The sequence below is a fragment of the Trachurus trachurus genome (assembly GCF_905171665.1).
Source record: "Trachurus trachurus genome assembly, chromosome: 5".
NCBI classification, from domain to species: domain Eukaryota; kingdom Metazoa; phylum Chordata; class Actinopteri; order Carangiformes; family Carangidae; genus Trachurus; species Trachurus trachurus.
The window spans coordinates 35,548,124-35,567,894 of NC_139896.1; the positions used below are offsets into that span (position 1 = coordinate 35,548,124).

At 41.8% G+C, this 19,771-nt stretch overlaps 1 protein-coding gene across 2 annotated transcripts in view; it reads left to right on the plus strand.

Annotated features, from left to right (window-relative positions):
• igsf21a (immunoglobin superfamily, member 21a) overlaps positions 1-19,771 on the plus strand; it is a gene marked incomplete at its 3' end in the record, with an annotated part of 215,497 nt that overhangs the window by 64,521 nt on the left and 131,205 nt on the right. For both annotated transcript variants that reach the window (XM_083972308.1, XM_083972309.1), the window contains exon 2: positions 9,171-9,283. In XM_083972308.1, coding sequence (XP_083828434.1) covers positions 9,171-9,283 — 113 coding nt within the window. The remainder of the gene's footprint in view (positions 1-9,170; positions 9,284-19,771) is intronic.

Here is a 19,771-nt window from a genome sequence, read left to right on the forward strand (position 1 = left end):
ATTATGACAGGCCTACCAAAGAACCAAACAATAAGTAAGTGTTACTTGGAATAAAGAGTTTTTTTTTCTTTAAGAACATCAGAGAAACTTGAACTCACAGTTGCGTTTCTTTAAGTGCACATACGTGTTTTTCTTCTTGTAGCTACTGCCATGTGGGAGGAGAAGCTCACTAGGTGTTGCATCACTAACAGTCAAAGAGAGCCGAGCCACTTGCAGTTAAGATTTGCATGGATTTACACCACTTCATGATGTGAGCAATTCTGCACTATTTTCTACTCGTGAAGATGAACAGATCCTTTTCAAACTCTTAACAACCCATAGTGCAGCTTGCGTATCATGTAGTTTCCCTTTGATGCAAACCCTGCGAAATATTTCATTCTGATTACCTATGATTTTTATGTTCCAACTGTGAAAATGAATGTGGTTTAACATAATATTCGGTATGCGTTGTGAGATTGTTGAGGCGGCCTGTTCTTTTTCAATAGACAGGCTGGTGGAAAAAAGAGTCTGTGGTCTATAACATGTCCAATAGCTGTGGGTTGAGTGATGTGGCCAAAATATCATTTAACAACCTTTTTTTTTCGTGTTGCTTTTTATTGATGGGATGACCGTGTTAAGTTGATGATGCCATGTCTTTGTGCTGAAGATTTTCAAGAGAAAAACACCACCACTCGAGAACAACCATTTTTCAGATTTTTGGCTGAAAATGGTAAACAAACGTGTTGTCTCCTCAGAGAAGAGTGTGATGGAGGATGCCATATATTCAGTCACTGCATTTCAGCACTTCCAGGACAAGGACATCAGATTCTTCTCTTTAAGAGAGGCACCGTGAACCACATAAAGAGAAATAAAACACAGTAGGTTATGTTGTCAGTGGTGCCTGTCAAACCGAATGATATTGATGTTCCTACAAAGTCTTCCCCGGTTTCCTTCTCTGTAGTCAAATGTCCTCTACAGACATGTTTTATATGTAAAAATACTCTGCTGTCATTAATATTTTATTGAACATCATGTTCCCACAAAAAAAAAAAAAAAGTGAAAAAAAGTGAAAACTGGGTCTTGAGCTTACTTCCTCACTGAGAGATTCTGGATGGCTCTTTGTGTCCCACCCACGCCCGCTGCTTGACTTAGACTGACAGGTGAAAGAGCAGAGAGTATCAAGCTGGTTAGAGATAGAGAACACATCAGAGGAAACCGGCCACGTGCTTGAGCCTTATTCAGACCCAGTTAGACAACTTAGCAGACTGAAGAACAGAATGGTTAGCCCAGGTAGCATCTGTTAATTGCTTGCATCGTTTGTTAGCTTGTACCTGGCTGACACAGCGTTAGTTTCTGCGCAAATGAAAAGACCCAGTCCCTCTACTGACTAGCTTTCAGATTTATTTTTGCCTGCTTCTTGCTCCTCCAAGTCGACAGGATTGGCTCCTTAAGGTTATATGATGTATGAAACTGGGGCTGTCTGAACCCATTTTTTATGAGACTGCCATTGGTTCACTGCAGCTCCAAGGTGGAAATACAGTCATGGTTTTGACTGCTTATTTTGCTCATGGTACAGTATGTCTTGTATTAGAAAAAAATCACCATATGGACATGTTAACAAGGTTAAACAAAGGAAACGGTCTTTAAGCCACACACCGTTCACCCAGTTCTGTGTGCAGCCAACACTCTGTCACCTATACGAAAAAATGAAATGAAAACTTTCTCTGAAATAAATAGAAGCTCAGCAGTCAAACTGATGAGGCACATTGGGTGTCAGTGCATGTATAGAGTCAGAGAAACACATAGTGAGGTTGCCTGCTGAGAGTGAATGTAGTTTTTTTTTTTTAAAGATATACTCTAACACTTTCATGTTGTAATCTTAAGACCCATCTTTCCTCTCTGCTTCATGTGTTTCTGCCTGCTCTTCGATCTCTATAGCGCAGTATTGCAAACAAATGGTGCGCCTCTCTTTGTTGTGGAGCCCAGTGTCCTCGTTCTGCTTTACATTCTTTTATCAACACAATTATTGGTCATAAGGTCCCCTTTTTACTCCCTTTTATATCTTTACTGCGATATCCATCTGTTTTTACAAGATACAGTTCTCTCATTAAATGCTGAATGTGTTGAAACTGCCATTATGCTGGGCAGAGACTTGCTTGCCTTGAGTGGAAGTCAGCCCACGCACCTCACTGCTGGCTCACTCTGCTTTAGCCACATGAAAAGAGATGTCTTGAGTTTATTTTTACCGATATGTTAAGATGTCTTCTAAGTTGATATAATACATCAATACTCTGAGCTCCTTCTCGGGTTTTTTTCTTTATGTTAAATCTTGAAGGTACATCTTGAATGCAGCCGCTGGCCACACAGTGTTTATTCACTTGCCCTCCTCCAGGTCTTGGATGTGTTCACCCTCTCTCAGGTCTTCTCATTAGCACCAGGCAATTACCTTTGTATCCACCAATTGTGATTTGGCAGATAGAATCACAAGTCTAGGCTGATATGCTATACAATTATCACCTTGTTTGTGTGTGTGTAGCATAGTGGGACTACAGGCTGATGATCATACATAATAAAGCAAGGTCAAGAATCCATCTGAGACTGCAGTTTCTCTCTTTGGGAATCCAAAATTCAAATCAGCATCCACCTTCATCACTGGGTGTCCTGCCTCGTCTCTGACACTTTGCTTTGTTTTTGTTGTTTTTATTGATGGGCGGATGTGGGCATGGCTATTTAATCTGTGTAGCTATTGAAAGTCAGCTAAATCTCTCTGAAAACTAGACATATTTCCCACTAGCAGACAATAGAGACGGTCTAGTCTGCATAATGCACAACACAATAGCTTTAATAGATTCTCCAATTTTTGCAAGAAAAACACAATTCACAATGCAACACACCGCAGATGATGACTGGGTCGGCCTTGTAAAACCAACTGTAGTGTTTTCCTTCCAAGATAAATTGTCTTCATAAACCCAGACTTCTATTCTCGAGCCATTGTTGCTTGGAACTCTCTACCAGTTCATATTGCTCATGAAAGTAACAAAGATTGGTTTAAAATAACAGTATCTCTTAGAATTTAAAGCAGAAGTAAGCAATCCGGTCGTTTTGGCTAATGCTGTGTTCCAGGCAGGCTTTTGAAACCGTAAGTTACAGCTTCAAGTCACAACTTACGACTTTGTAGCGTTCCAGGCAACCCGTAACTCGTGTTTTTCCGACCTGTTTTACCTGTGAAAGTCACTATAACGGCCACTCGTAACTTCCGACCCGTGAACTCGTACCAGATCGAACTGGTACGACTTCACAGGTCGGAAAAACACGAGTTACGGGTTGCCTTGAACACACCATAACTTCTTGTCAGCCGATGGATTTAGCAGCCCCCGCCCTCGTCATGGATCTATTGGTCCTCGTCCCTACGTCACCACATTCACGCGCATCCCTTGGCTGCACACACAGCCCTGCATGCCGTTCTCTCTCCTCATTGGATAAAGGTTGTAGGATACAAGGAAGTATAAGTTTTCTCTTCGGCTTACAGCAGAGATTGCTGTCGGAAGATATAACTATTTAAGACTTATATTAACACAAAAATTCTGCGTACTTCTGCTTTAATGAATTATGATTTAACATAAGAGGATAGTTTACAGTTCAAATGGAATTGTGGTTGTACCCTTTTTCTTGGAGTGGATGTGTATGGGTAGTTGAAGTGCATGGTTGCAGTCACTTCAGACAGTTAATGCTTATTAATATGATTTATTTATTCATTTATTTTTATTTTTATTCTTACTTTGTGTGTGTATTATACTAGTTTATTTAAAGAGGAACTAAGCAGGATTTCTCCAGTGGCTATGCTACATTTTTACCTTCATTTAAAAGCTCCGGACTAATTGTGATAGTTAACTACATGACTTGTGACTTGTTACAGTGAGGATGGAGGCTCTCTGTCTTCACCTGGCGTCTCATGGCTGAAAACCAACCTTACAACATCAGTGTAGTACCTGGCCGCCGCCCCGGTGTCCCAGCTCTCATCTCTCTCACAAACGCGCTCTGTAACCTGTAATCTTTTCTGCATGGCGGTTAAGACTACACAAACACATACACAGTAAAAAATGGGGTGTCAATATTTCAGAGTCAACCTATTTTAACCTAGATAGAGTATTTATAACTATATGGAGAGTAAACCCACTCTAGAGTAGTAGTTAAAAGTCAGTGTTAACTCCTGTAGACGTGCGGTGTAACTTTAACTCTACAGAGTGACATCTTTTAACACTCTGGCGGCGCTGCAGCACATTGACGGTTAGTCTGGAGCAGGTCTGGAGTCGTGCCATATGGTCGGGTAAGTAACATCATGAACATGCTGGTGTTCGTAACATCGTTTAATAATTGTTTTCCACTTGAACACAGTTGTATCGGTTTATAAATGTTGATTGAGAACGTGTTGGCGTTGCCCATTCCTCTGTTGTATGGCTGTCATGTCCCATACAACTAACGTTAGCAACTTGCTAACTTAACAGTTCAGAAGTTCGACATTTCTCGTTGAGTTAAGCTGCACCGTTAAATGTGTGTCTTTTCCTCAATGTGGATACACACAAATACACGCTGTCTGTCTTAGAGTAACGTTTTGTGTTATTGTTTACTAGTATGCTAACCGCGAATTAGCTTCAAGCTAATTCGCGGTTAGCTTAGCGATTAGCATACCGCGATACCGCAACAGTATAGCCCCCCTCCCTCTCCCTCCTGTGTGGCCTCAATACTCGACGACTCAAACGGTCAGTTAGCCATTTTCTGAAGTTGCCGAAGTGGTGCCTTAAAAATTACACAAAGACAGCAAAGTTGCATGCCAGTTAGCCTACTGTTGCTAGCTCTCACTGAGGAATGGAGCTAAAATTGTAACTTAAAGTTGTGCATTTCTGGTCGGGTTACATTCACCCTGAGAGTTTATTACAAAACGACCGACTCACTCTGTTACACTTGACAAGAAACATGTTGACCAATCAGAATGCAGCATTCATTCAATACATAATACATATTTTGATTTATTTATCACAACTCAACTACGTCAACTTTGCCTTGTTGTTCACAGTAATCAAGCAGATGTGAGTGTAAAAGGAGGACCGTCGTTGGTAAGTAGGTTATGGAACAATGTAAGCACGTGGGTAACTCTTTGTTCAACTGTTTTTTCTTGGTTGTCATTTTTTTTAACCTTTGTTTATTTAAAAAAAATTTAAGGAGTCAATAAAATTGTTTTTTGTCTCAAGGTGGCGGGCCAGGCCGTGGTCAACTCTGACCCTTCACTGCAAGCCATGGACTTATTGACCCCTTGCAGCTACGTCACAATTAGAACGTGACGCGAGAGGCGACGCCATGACGGACGGCAGAAAGTGCTCAGTGATAATGTACTGTGTATGGGTGCCGTCCAACAATGTGGCTCGATCACTTCACACTACAACCTCACAGCATTATCACTTATTTTAAATAGAATATCTACTCATCCGTTGCAATATATGTTTGTTTTTTTGTTATTCGCCGTAGAATATCTCAGTTTTCTGTGCTTTTTCCACTGCTAATAGTTAGAGCAATTTAGCAGGATACTCTGACCATCTGTGAAAAAATGTATTACCAATAGCTTTCTTTACCATTGTGTTCCTGTAGGTGTCTAGTAAGTAGTATAAGGAGCCATAACGTCAGTCAGTGCCACACTCCCCATACAGCAGCTGCTGCTGTCTTTGCTGCTGCTAACTACAGTTAACGGACCTGGAAAGTAAAACCTGGCCCGACCCGTGGGTGTTGAAGACCTGACCCGACGTCTGTATAATTAGTGATCATTCTCTGATTAAACCCGGCTGAAAAATAAAAGAAAACGGGAAGCCGTCTTCGTTGTAATCGCCGCGATCCGTCCGCCGGCGGCAACTACGTTGTGACGGTGCTATGTTTACTACGAGCGTTAGCTGTTGTTAGCCACAGCATGTAGCTTAGCTAGTTAGCTTCAACTGTGTTTACATCGACTATACTGTAGATAAACTAACTTATAATGGCATCGATAACGTGTCTGTATATCTTCGCACTGGTCCTGTTGCTCATGTAACCCCGCTGCCAGTGGCCAGCCCCCGGTTCTTAGCTCTAGCCCAGCAAGGAGTTGGTGCTTCAGACCAGTTTTAAGAACCAATAACCGGTTTTTAAGCGGTGGAAAAGCAAAGAATCGGTGCTAGTCAGGCTCTGGCTCCGAACCAGCACTGGAACCAGCTCAGTGGAAAAGGAGGGGAAACCCTACAACCACGGTATGTCACAAAACTATAACGCGCCCATTGAATTACATTGACGTTCACTGTTCTTTTGCCGTCCATCATGGCGTCCGGAGCTATCGCGAGTGGAACGTGACGTCACGTGCAAGGGGTCAATACCGAGCACAGGGCTCCTAAATTTGATGAGGAATGCTGAGTCAACTGTTGTGGTTGAGAATGGTAAGACTAGGACTGTTTTTAATTACTATTGTTTGTAATTGTGCCAGTTTAATGTACATGTAGCATAAACAATTCATATTTTATATATTCTTACCACTTACACTGTCTTTTTATTTTATTATTATGTTTGTTGGCATTTAGGCTTGGACAGTGACATGTCTGCCATCTTGCTGCTCCTTCATCTCTTGCCACCATCTGCCCAGGGTAGGAAGAGGCCAGGGAAGATGACTGCAAGTCAGGCTGTGGAACACCTCATCAAATTCATAAAAGTATGCTGGACAGTTGTTTGAAATATGCTTTTCATCACCTCAGTTTCATGTACAGTAATCTATTGCGAGATATTGGTCACTAAATATTGCTGTTTAATGTTTGGTTTTAGGCTGGAACCTGTGTACAGCAGCATCTCAACAACATCAGCCAAAGCAGCCAGCCTTACCTCCTCGCTCAGGGGCCTACGAGAAGCAGCATCCACACCTTCTTTATTGTCATCAACAAGTATGCACTACCATGTAAGGCAACGGGTTCAGTGGGAGCCAATGACGAACTATTTAAGGCCCATTACATCTTTGGTACAGAGTCCTTCCCTTGCCTACTTATTTTTTTGGGCTAAACACAATGGTTTTATTTACCACCAACATCTGGTTATTTATGGTGCAGTTGAATGTGAAATGCCTCTCTTTTACCAGATTGAGTCTGTCCTGATAATACATGAAAAATTGTTGCTGCTCACTCTGCCTTTATTTAGTAAGTTTTCAAGAACATTCCCATGTGTATGAAGTAACAAGGAGAAAGCTAGATTTTGTTGTCTTTCATGTTGACAACCTGCCTTATCCCAGGCTTTTTGACATACAGATGTTCTATGGAGTGAATGACACAGCTCTCTTTGTTGTTCCATATTGCTTCATCTGGTGAGCATTAAAGCAAGTTGTTACTGTAACCTTGTTTGTGTTTTATTTCTATTTGATTAATTATTAATTAATCATCATTTGGATCAAAGCAGTTCAGTAGTATAGTACATATCACCTAGATATAATAAAATATAAAAATAACACTGGGGAGAAATAAAAATGTAATATTATTACACATTAGAGTGTCATTTTAAGAACTAAATTTGGAGTAAAATTAACTCTATAAAGTGTAATCATATTACTCTGAACAGTGTGAACAAACCTCAGTGTTAAATATTTTTACACATGCAATTGTTAATTTTGACACTGAATTGAGTAGAATTAACTCTGAAAAGTTTACACTGGCCATAGAGTACATTTTACTCTATTTTCGAGTGGGACCAAATGTTATCTGAAATGGAGTTAAATTCAACTCTATAAGAGTTGAATTGACACTATGTTTTTTACTGTGTACATTGTAACATCGTATATGTTATGTAACGTTATCCACCGCTCCATTTATTGATTTTTCGCCGGCTTCGTTGTAAACAAATGCACATGGGCGAGAGGAGCGTAACCAAACAGCGGAAAAGCGAGGAGAGTTGCATAGTTCCCCTTTAAGGTACTGAAGTATAGAATGAAATCTGAGTGTAGGGAAATGGTGATGTCTGTGGTTTGTTTATTATTAGGGAGCTGTCGTTTCTTGTTGTGTCCTGTATAAATGTTTCTTATGTGTAAGTGTGAATGTTTATGTGTATGTCGGAGCCCAGGAAGAATAGCCGATGCTGCTGCGGGTGCTAATGGGGATCCTAATAAAGAAAAGAAAAAGAAAAAAGACTTGTATTCTGTTGGTTCTTTCTCGAGGCGATGCTGCGATGGACGGGAGGTTCTGGGTTGGAACCTCGGGCCTGTGTGGCTTCTCCCCAGGTTCTCCTGCTGCCTCCCACGATCTAAATACATTCACATTAGGTCAATTGACTGACATCTGTAAATTGTGAGTTGGTGAGCGTTACTGTAGTTTGCCTCTAAATTGTTGGCCCTTTGATAGTGCTGACCTGTCCAGGGTTTGCCCCACTCTCACCCTATGTCTGGTGGGATTGGCTCCAGCCCCCTCTGACCCTGTGATAATTGGCATCCCTAATGGATGGATGATTCTGTCTCACTATGATGTGCCTATGAATGAGAAATTATTCGCAACAATTGTCAAGTCGTGACGCCGCTCAAAGGCCTTTGCTTTGCTTAGAGGTTTATTGACTGAGCGTGTTTGTTCAAGGCCAAACAGCCTCAGATAAATAACTGATGACTGATAACAGCAAAACATTTCAGGTTGGAAATCGTTTAATGTGCAAAGCAATTATTATGATATGCAACGATGCGGATTTCATACTCGTTTATTTTCTGTTTTAAGTAAGATGAAATTTGAAGTTGAGAAAGTGCAATAAATTCACAGTAATAACAGCTATGTGGTGCGTGTCACACATCTTAACAGAGATTAGAGGAACAGTTGCTCTGTAAAAACAGATGGATAAATTGTGCGGGGTCAATGAAAAATAGATGCTCTTCCCTCCTTAAGTAACTCTTTCTGAAGTGCTGTTTACAAAGATACTGAGGCCACACGTGGGAGAGCGCTGTGTAATTGCATACTGTAAGGATGAATCATGGCATTATTCCAAAAAACAATCCAGACTCGGTCAACCTTCAGCTTTTTAAAAGATTTCATGTGCTGTAAATCTCTTGTTGTTGATGCTTTCTTCTTGTTGATCCACAGCAGCAGTCAACGCACAAACACATGTTTATTCAGGTAGAGTGTTTTTAATAACACAACGCTTCCATCCCTTGCTTTTTCTTTCAGGATATTTGACAGTTACCATAGAGCCGCTGCCTCCTGTCGTCGTGGGAGAGACCGTTACTCTCAAGTGTAACTTCAAGACTGACGGAAGGCTCAGAGAGATCGTTTGGTACAGGGTGAGTAAACCTGTCTGCACTTTCAATGGCATTAGGTCTCGGATGCTCTTCCACACCATCCATTTCTCTCATCTCAGCGTCGGAAGGAGGTCAATGCCACTAGTCATGTCACAGGTTTATGGCTGTGTTAGCGGAATAGCCGTGCGCTGTCAAACCGCAATTGTTAGGAAAGCAGCTAATATTTGGGGCAGCTGTATGGGAGGCGTTTGTAGCTGCTGCTTGGGAATTATATTTCTCAATCTGCTGGTCATCACCATCATTTCTTAATAGTTCACAGCTGGCGACTCAACACTTATCAGTTATTAAAATCCCAGTTGGTGTACTACACTGCGTAAGTGCTGCCAATAATTAAATTGCCGTTGAAGGAGATGAAAAAGGCAGACAAACAAAAGCAAAGGCTTTTTACTGTATTTCTAAGAAGGAGACTTTATAGGGTCCATAAATGTTTTAAAGTTCTGTTTGAAAGTAAAGATCGGTAAAACAAATCTGCAGAATACAGTTCAGAGGAGAAATTTATGCCACTTCAAGAGAGGCTCTGATAAGCACTTGAATTGGAAAGCAGTAGCAGCTGCCACTATCACATCCTTGCCTGACCATTTGTTTTTGCCAAAAACTCTCCAATAATTCTTAGGAGCTGTTCAGATTTGCTTTGTTAAAGCAGCTGACTCTTCACCAAATTGTTACCGAAGTCACTGAGTGGTGATTGCATTTGTATAATGTGGTACGGGCGTGGAGAGCACTGAGACTGAAATGGGATCCATCGCGCCTATGGGTCCTCCATAAAATGCATTCTTGTTCTCCGCTGTGTTGTTGATGTGATGCATCTGACAGGCCGTAATCTCATGAGTAATGGCTTTTCCAAGACAAACAAGTGAGCACCAGTAGGACAAACGCTAGTGCAAGGGTGGCTTTGTCGAAGACAATAAGGCAAAATGTGCAGTTTGGAGTTCTTCCACAGTGGACGTGGATTTAATGAGCACTGCAGCAACTGCACTCGTCCTGAGGAGTACTACAGCCATTTCATGGATGTTTTTGACTGATGGAAATTTTCCAAAGTCAAACAATTGTAAACAAAAGTCAAATGGCCACAAATGCTGTTTGGTTATTGGTCTTACAGGTTAGGCGAGTAGACAACAACGTCCTCGCAATTACATCATGGAGCATCGTCGGCTGATTTTCATGTTGGTGCCGGTCTAGACTGTATATCAGCAGACTTTAAAGTGCCGCGCATATGAATGGCTAAACTGCGGCCATTGAATAATGTATTAACACATACATTTAGCTTAAGACGCTCTGCAATCAGATGTAGAGATGTCGTAATGAGAGCTTAGCACAACTTTTTTTTTCATTAGCCTACAAGCGGCACCAGTGAAGTCAGTGGACAATAATAAGTTCTTAATCACAAACATGTAGCTAAAAATCACTAAGTTGACTCGTCATATCAGCAGCTCTTGTTTACAGATTCCATGCATCTCCCTGAGTGAATGAATGAAATGATGTGTTTCCTGTGATTAGTGCGGATGGGGTTCACACCAGAAATAAACAGCCCTAGAGTTCACATGGTAGCGGACCGAGACCACCTCTATGAGGCTGACCAGAGAGCTGTTGTTTGGTTCGCACCGGCCAGCATTCACACAAACCCAAATGAACCGCACCGAGGGGTGTAAAGGCTCCCGGGTTCGGTTCAGCCGGACTAAACAAGGCTGGTGTGAAGACGACCTAAAATAACTCAGCCAACGCTGCAACACTCTCTCCTCCATCAGCATAGAAGTGCTAAATATTCTCTTAAGAGGGATGATGGCAAGAGAGAGCAATTTCAAAAGTACTGCTAGAGACACATTCACAGCTACATTTTACTATAATGTACTGTATTCAGATAGAAAAAAAGGATCTGTCCCTGTCCTGTTGTGCAGGCGTGTGTTAGATCGCACACAATGTACCTCATAAACTGGTTCCTCAGGGTGTAAATTGGCCTTTGTACAATCTCTTCACGCTTTGGCTCCCCCTCATCTATAACTAAACTAACTCTCAAAATACGCCGTTCTTGCTCTGGGATGTCTGCGTCTTGCTTAATGATTACTTAAACACCATTTGATAATTGTGAATATTCCACTGAACACAGCACTATGGCACCATTCACCTTGGTTTCACCCTCCACCCTGTGCTGGCCTCTGTTCATTAATGAGTAGAGCGGCGGTTTATCGCTCAGACAGGAACTGTGTCTTTTTAGAGCAGCTTCTGCTTTCTCACTTTCATTATTGTGAAATAAAAACTGTGTCTCCGACTAAATTTAGAAAATGCTGACCTTTCCAGGTGGGGCAGAAAGAGATTTATGGCTCTTTAGACACTCTAGGCTCATATATCACTTTCAATGCTGTGACCATTTCATTTAATCAGGCAGGGATTGAGGGGCATTGTTTTGTTAATATTCTGTCAGCTTTTTGTTGGTGTCTATTGATAGCTGTCGTTTGAACAACCACCCTGAGAACAGAGCTGCCCGTAGGAAGTGTTCTCACGAGGAACGCAAAGAGGTTGGAGCAGAAATCAGCCCCATCTCTCTGGTGGCTGCTGCTCAGCACACCCGTTGATAAATTATAAATCAATTACTGACACTTGGCTGCCAAAGTTTCTTTAATCTCTGCCTTTTATTTGACTAAATACTGTTGACTTCTCATTTTACCTCCTGTTCAAATGGAACTGGGGTTGATACTCACCTGGGGAATACTCCTATCTAATCGAAACTTGGCCAATCAGACGGTGGGCTGAATGGACTGAATATTTCAGCGAGTGCTCATTTGTGGTGTTAGATCCTGCCGTATTCTGTTTGAGGATTTTTTAATGCCTAACACACTCAGACCGCTGTCAGAATTAGCACGTCTTAGGATGTATTAAATATAAATCTGATGATTTTAGAGAACCTTTCAAGCCACACTAACTCAAATTCTCCACTGCATTATATTCAAAACCAGAGATAAAACTAATGGATTTGATACGAGTTCCCTTATGGTTTTCGTTATATTATAGACTTATGTATTTTCTTTATCCAACCCTCAGAATTATGAATAAGTTATTTTTTCAGCGACTATACAAGTATGATGGTCACAGAAATGGGTTGAAGGGTGTGTGTGGTTGGGAGGTGGTGGCAGGTTCAGACTGTACCTTCTTCAATCATTCAATCATTGAACTCGTACTAAAAAACAACAGTAGTGAGTTTAAGGAGACAGACCTGCCATTATTCAGCCTGCATTAGCTGTAATCTTTTTTCTTGAATTGTTAATCGCTGCTTAATAAAATAAACTCTTGTGTTTTGTTGACATTAGCTTCATTAGATCTCATTATTCCCCACTGCTGTATGTAAAACAATATTTGTGAATATAGCTATTTGCATTTCCTTAGTTACGCTTCTATTTTTATGGCCATAAAACCAAATGTTGAGAAATGCATGCACCCTATACATTTGCATGAGTAGGAAAATGAGAGAAAAATATTGTTCTAATTAATTAGGCCCTAGGGAGTATTGCATTTTGTTTAGAAACTGTATGGGCCATATAGGATACAGCATTAACAAAAAGCCATTGACGGAATCACATGTTAACCTACCCAGTGATGCCCACACAGAGAGGTGTAAGAGTGGTTCAGCCTCTCCTGAGAAAACTTTTATTAAAGGGATACGCCAACATTTTTGTTGTTAGCTGTATCGCCCGTAATTTGCTTAGCTCAAAAGGAGGTGTATACAGTGCTTAATTTGTAAATCATAAGGTGCCGGAACGCAAAGTACACATGACAGCTCGGGGATGACGAGACGGGCAGAGGTCCCGGAACGTATGCGGCGCACGTCGGGGTGGGGTGGGGGGGTGGGGGGGTGGTTGGCGGACATGCCATGCTGTGGGACACAAGCCTCAATTTCAAATAATAGGCTATCCATGTTATGACGTTTACTTGAAATTATTTTAGGCACAGGAAAATGCCCACATCACCACAGGCGGTGCTTTACAGTCAGGAATTTTCTCAACAGGTCTAACTTGTAAAAAAAAAAAAAAAAAAAAAGAGCTTATAAAAAAATCACACAAATCTTCCTATTATTCAAAGACTGGCACGGCGACCTATTAATAGACAGTATGCTCAGCTCAGTTGTGCAGCAAAACCTCAATTTCCCATAAGAAGCCAGGGGTAATAAGTCTGCTTCACCTTGAACTGAGCTGCTGTCCAAACAGTGCATCCCATCCCTGACCTGTCGCTGGACGTCCCACACTAGGCTACTCTCCGCTCACTGCGCTCTCCTCTTCTTCTGAATCTCCCTGCTGTCAGCGGATTGATGCCAGGGTCCCCGCCTGTTGCTCCGGCCAGTGTTGCCCACAGTTTCAAATAAATTACGTCCGCCACGAATACATTTTTCGGCAATGTCGTTCCGTTCATTCATCTCCGCATAACGCTCTTTCGCCGTTATTGGCATGCACACACGCACGCACACACACACGCGCACACACGCAAGTACACGCACACACACAGAAACAGACAGAGAGGGGGGAGAGAGGAAAGGACGAGTGCAGCAGTGCACAGCGCGGTAAAAGCGAAACTATACGGCCCGGTCAGTGCGTCAACTTCAACAGATCTCCGACTCTTTCAAATGACTTTAAATCTTAATAAACAACATGGATTTATGGGGATTTGTTCTGTAAATTAATATATACATATTATATATATTTTTAAACATTTTTAAAACTTTTTTTTTTATGAGAGGTACCGGATCTGCCCAAATAAGTACCGGAACACAGGGAGGCCAAAATTAAGAGGTGCCGGATCTTGTTCCGGCAGGATCCGGCTCAAATTAACCCCTGGGTGTATAGGAATGGTTAGCCTGCCTGCTACCTGAGCCGATAATCAGCAGTCAGAAGCTGATTTCATTTTAGCTCTAAACTCTGTAAATATGTCACTTTATCAACATTTCAAACATTTTGAGGTGAGAAAGTAGCCGTTTAGATCAGCAGTGTGTCGTTAATTTGTTTACAATTTTGTTCGAATTTGGCGCTACTCAAGCTAGCCGGTTTGACCAACACACTTCCGGTTACTTTCACAAAATAAAACACCCAATGCCCTTTACATACAGAAGTGCTTTTACTTTGAAATAGGGGGCTAACCTACCCTCGATGTAGCTAGCTTGAACCAAAATAAAGCGTCTTTGCTTGAACACTCCGTTTTGACCGATCTCGTCCCGTTACCGGCATTTGACCACTCAAGATGCCTTACTGGAGAGTTTTGTCAGCTCTCAGACGAAGATTGGTCCGTTTAGAGTTGCTGTAGAGTGTCTCTGATGACTTTAGGTGGAGGCAGGCTAACACTACCTATACACTTCCAGCGTTTGAGCTAAGCTAATTACAGGCGATACGACTCTATCTCCCTTGTTACTGCACGCACAGTCGAAAGGATGGTGTCTATCTGCTTGTCATGGACTCGGGAGTGAGGCAAGATATGCAAAAAAAAAAAAAAATGTTGGTGTATCCCTTTAAGTTTCCATTAGAAAAAGATGAATTGACTGATTTGAGCTTTGCAGAGTGTAATTTCTGCGTTTTGCAAGCAATTCACATTCACAAGAATACAGAATAAAAATAGATGCATTATGAAGGTAATAAAAGACTGTTAAGTTTTTCCACCTCTCAGACAAACAGGTCATTAGGTTTAATAGCATCCCAGACAGCAACTGGGAAATGTGGTTGATGTGATGATGCGGGTCATTGTGGCCAGCACGATGAGTCATTCATCAATCATAATGTAACAAAAGTCTTCATCCTGGCTGCATTGTGGCTGAAGTGGTTGTTTTTTGGACGCATGAATCCTTCATAATGCCTCTCTCTTTAGTTTACTCAAGATGACAGCAGATGAGTGGACGCACAGAGAGCTAGAGTGAATGCAAGAGAGTGAGAGCAGTCCACAGTAATGGATGCTGTATAGCCCTGCAGTTAATGCCTCAAGAGTAAATAAATGAAAGGCTCACAAGTGTGTATGATGTTGCATGACAGGCCACATGAATGTTTTTCAGTGAGTGCTGAATACTGGCAGGCCATGGATTAAGCCCTATGGATATGTAATACCATCAAGCTGTCTTCTGTGCCCTAACAGGACGCCACCAAATAGTAATGATGGATCATTTGATGGGGCGATGCTACAGTAATGTGCTGTCTGTCTGTTTGGGGGAAGAATGTCAGCACAGCAGCGCTCAGAGGCTGCCTCCCTCAAACTCACGCACACAAGCTCGTGTCACGCTGTGCTCGTTTTAATTTGTGTCGTTCTAATGAATATGTACATACAGGACGACGTCTCCCAGCGGGACGCCCAGGTAGGCTCTGCACTACACTTAATTTTAATCACTGGATCAACCATCTCTGCTCTCCTGTTCTCCCCCTCACCACCAGCAGCCCCTCCCCCACTCCGCCCATTACTGAATTCCTCCATCCTCCTCCTGACATAACTCTTCTGGGATCCTCTCCCTCTCACCAACACAAGTGTCTTTGCTATAAGACACTTCCCTAATTTACCACCACAAGGCCTGTCTGCTAGCTGAGCCGCTTCGCCTCACACCCTTCCCATCATTCAGCTGTGTCCACCTCGGTCCATTTCATTATTATGACTCCCAATTCACCTGTATTTATAATCCTGCTCTCTGCTGAATTGAATAGTGCTCTCCCCCCCCACTCCATGTGCAGTCGGAGCGTATCCAAGGTAACATGCAATATCAACAGACTGAAGGGAAAGATGTTAAAGAAACTGTGTGTAAGACTGTGGCCAAAACTGTTGCTGCAGTCGAATACAAAACACTGCAGCGCGTTGTTTCCCCTTCCCTCGCCCCCAGACTCAAGGTTGCCAGATAGCTACACGCTAACCTCTGCCCTAGCTGCTCCAGCTTTGTGTCTATGGTACCCTCAGACTCACTCACACAGTCTCTACAGTCTCAAAGTAAAGATGATCATCGTGCCTCTATGTAGGCTTAGTGCATGTTCTTCACGCCGTATATGAGCCGACATATGAGATGTGTTAACGCAGAATAAACAAGCAGCTCAGTGTTTTCAAGGTCGGACTTTTCTCCTCCACTTTCTGACCGTCGGATCATAACACATGACGACCGGAGACAGGCGACCTGACTCATCTCATGAACCACTCCACACATTCACCATCACTTTATTTACCATCGGCTCCATTTCACCACATTTCCTCCCTCTTTTCCAATTTTTACTTTGTGGTTCTGCAGCTCAAACAGACTATGCTCACATCAGGAGTCGCTGTATCAGACAGCAGAGTAACAGGCCACTTATTTCTCCCGTGTGATATCAAGGAAATATGACCATAGCCTGATAATCGGAATCGATAAAAAGTTTTATCGCAATCTCAATTGGAGATCGCTTTGTCTCCCAGCCGTATAGCTGCAGCTCAGTGTTAGCCTGCTGACTAACTGGCAACCCAGAGGTCGAGAGCAGTGGGTGGAGCAACAGGCCAAAACACAAAATCAAAACATAAACATGGCTGCAAATAAAATAAAAATGTCTGGCTGTACTATTGTTGTCAGTTAGATCAGTATTTCAAATTAACATGATTTCTTAGTCTCTGGTGACATAGTGACTGATTTTATGATTAATTGTTGTACATTTCTTACACACAGCTCCTTTAATTATGTTCTAGGGCTTTTTTTTTCCTGCTACCAAATTGCGAAATAGTCTGTATGGGTTATTGTGATAATTAGATCATTACTGGAGTGTATTCTTCCATTTTCATCCTTGGTAGAATAAGTTTCTGTCTGTCTTTGGTTTAGAGCAGTAGAGCAGCGGGTAGAGAACTAGTGGATGTCATACAGTAATACAAATGTTCTAGTCAGGACTGGGCTGAGAGCTGCTCTCTGAATTACTCATATATTCTCCACTTGTCCACACATTCACTTCACTGATGTGCTTTTGGTTGTTTTATAGCAGACTAGGAATCCAGTTAGTATGTGGACAGATTCGGTTTTCAATGACAATAATTTGGAGCAACAAATCACAGAGAGACTGTAGAGCATTATAAACATGTCGTTTTGTTTTATTGTCACTTGGTAGTCAACAGATTGATTGTAAACATTTTAAAGTAGAGCAAAAATGACAAACAAAGTGGTTTCAAGTATAATTAGCTTCAGAAATACTGTAACGCAGCTCCCTGCCTGCCTCTGAATAGCTCACTAACTGCTCCCCGAAAATCATCATTGTGATTCATGTGTTGCACAGTGGCTGAATATGTACTTGTTATTACACTCTTGGTGGAATAAGAAATAATGGTTAACTTGTCATTTAAGGGCTTTTCTATCAAATATGTGGACTTCTGCTCCCCTCCCACGTGGGTGGTGTTGGTGGAGCAGCAACAAATCAATAGTTTGTAATGTTGAGAAAGGACAATAACCAAAGACAGTCGTAAATCTTAATCATCGGCTGAATACCACAGAAAGCTTGTCAAGTTTTAATGAAGCCATCTGCCACCATGGATTCTGTTCTCAACATCACAAGTCAGACTTAGCTGTACAACATAATCGAGACGTGTTGCACAACACTAGTATTTTTCCCTATATTCTATATATTTCCCCTGCAGTAGTACTCTTGTGTCATGTCCATGAGGATGTGGCGCTGGCTTCATGCAAGTCAGAATAGCTTCAAAATAAATGACCTTGGAATCATTTTACATCAGATTATTTGTGTCTTGTCCCAGCTTTGACATTTATCTGTAGAAATTAATATCAACAAATGAAATGACGTCAAACAGAGAATCACTCACCCCATTTATTGAAAATTATGTGTTTACAGTACCGCCTGTATTGGCATAAACATTTCATTATCTCGTTTGCATCCCTAATTTGTTTTACTACCATCCATGCCATCCTCTTTACGCTTCCTAACCAACAAACATAGACTCATGTGGATATTTAAATATACTAAATATAACTTTCAAGATGTCTGAACTGGCTTATTATGCACTGCCCTATTCCCTAAAGGAGCAACTTAACTACAGCGTAGCTCATGACCAAGCAGCGGCGGTGCACTGCTACAATATCAGGCTACAACCTACAGCATCCAACACTTTTCTAACCAAAGTTTCTGCTAGTACAAGAATTATCCAGAGGCAAAACTGCTTCTGATGAGTGACAGCCGAACAAGGCTGCACCACTGTAACTGTTACATGATTAATTTATTCATATTGCATCTTTTCAGACCACAGAGGGACCTTTGCTGTTTCCATTGTTGTAATTGGTAATTACTTTATTTTGATTAATTTTTTCCCCTACCCAACACACTGACCTCTCGGCCCCTTGTCAGACTTTCAGTATGTAGTACAGCTTCACCCTCCAGGATTTGTTGCTGTTGTTTGTGTAGTGCTAAATAGGCGCCAAAAAAGGAATCCCATAGTAAATGAGGCAACGCAAGAACAAAAAGGGTCTTTCAATTAATATAAACTGGTAAACAGTAATATTAGAAAGGTATTTAACCCAGATTTGGCCTGTGCATTGAAGCTGCTCACAGTCTTGGTAGGAGACAGTGGATTAGCCGTTTCCGCCCAGAAGCATTAGCCGACCAGACCATGACGTCAACGTTCTGTATCTAGACATCAACCCGCTGTGTAGTTTCAGTCAAGCAAACGCAGACCGTGTGAGTAATTCTGTAATGCTTTGACCAAATAACATGTTTTAAGGAGGAATATGTGTTGCTATGGTTACGTGGAGTGGCTCCCATGGGTGTGCCAGTGAATAGAGTTTCCTGCTAAAAGTTTTAAAGCAGGTTCTGAAAAACTGGACTATTTATCCATTCCACTCTGCTGTATTCAGCCATGTTCATTGTTTACAGAGAGACAAAGTCAATCTGACTGGTTGCAGAGAATATACACTACAGTGTGATTAAATCTTATGCTCCCAAGTTATGTACCAGTGTACACACCTCCCAAACAGACAGCAGTCCTTAGTGACTTTGTGGGAGTTCTCATATCCAAATGCTGCATGCACACTTCTTCCCTCCCGACATATTGCCATTATCTTAACAGCACAGCAGCGCTGTACACGTGTACTTAAGTGTTTGCCAGCTGTGTTTGGACACAGGCCAGCTGCCTGAGTTGCTTTGAGGAGAACATGATGTTTTTATTTGGAAATATGACAATAGCTCTGCAAATAAACAACTGACCTCACTACAATTGTACAGTCAGCGCAGAGCAACAAAACTTATTCTGGGATAAAAAGTGCCCACACAAACTCTGCTCCTCCATCATTCTAATACCCTTAACTCTTACAATGCCTCTGGTACTGTTTCTCAGATTTACTTGTGGCCCACATTTTGACAAATCCCATTAAAGCTGTTGACAGTGTCAAAGCACAATATAACAGCTATGCAAATGACTTTTCTCTTGTCACAGTCTGCCAAGAAATATAGGAGTGTATTACCTGAGGGCAGTGTGTCACAGGATTTACTGTTGTTGTTTCCTGGCCATATG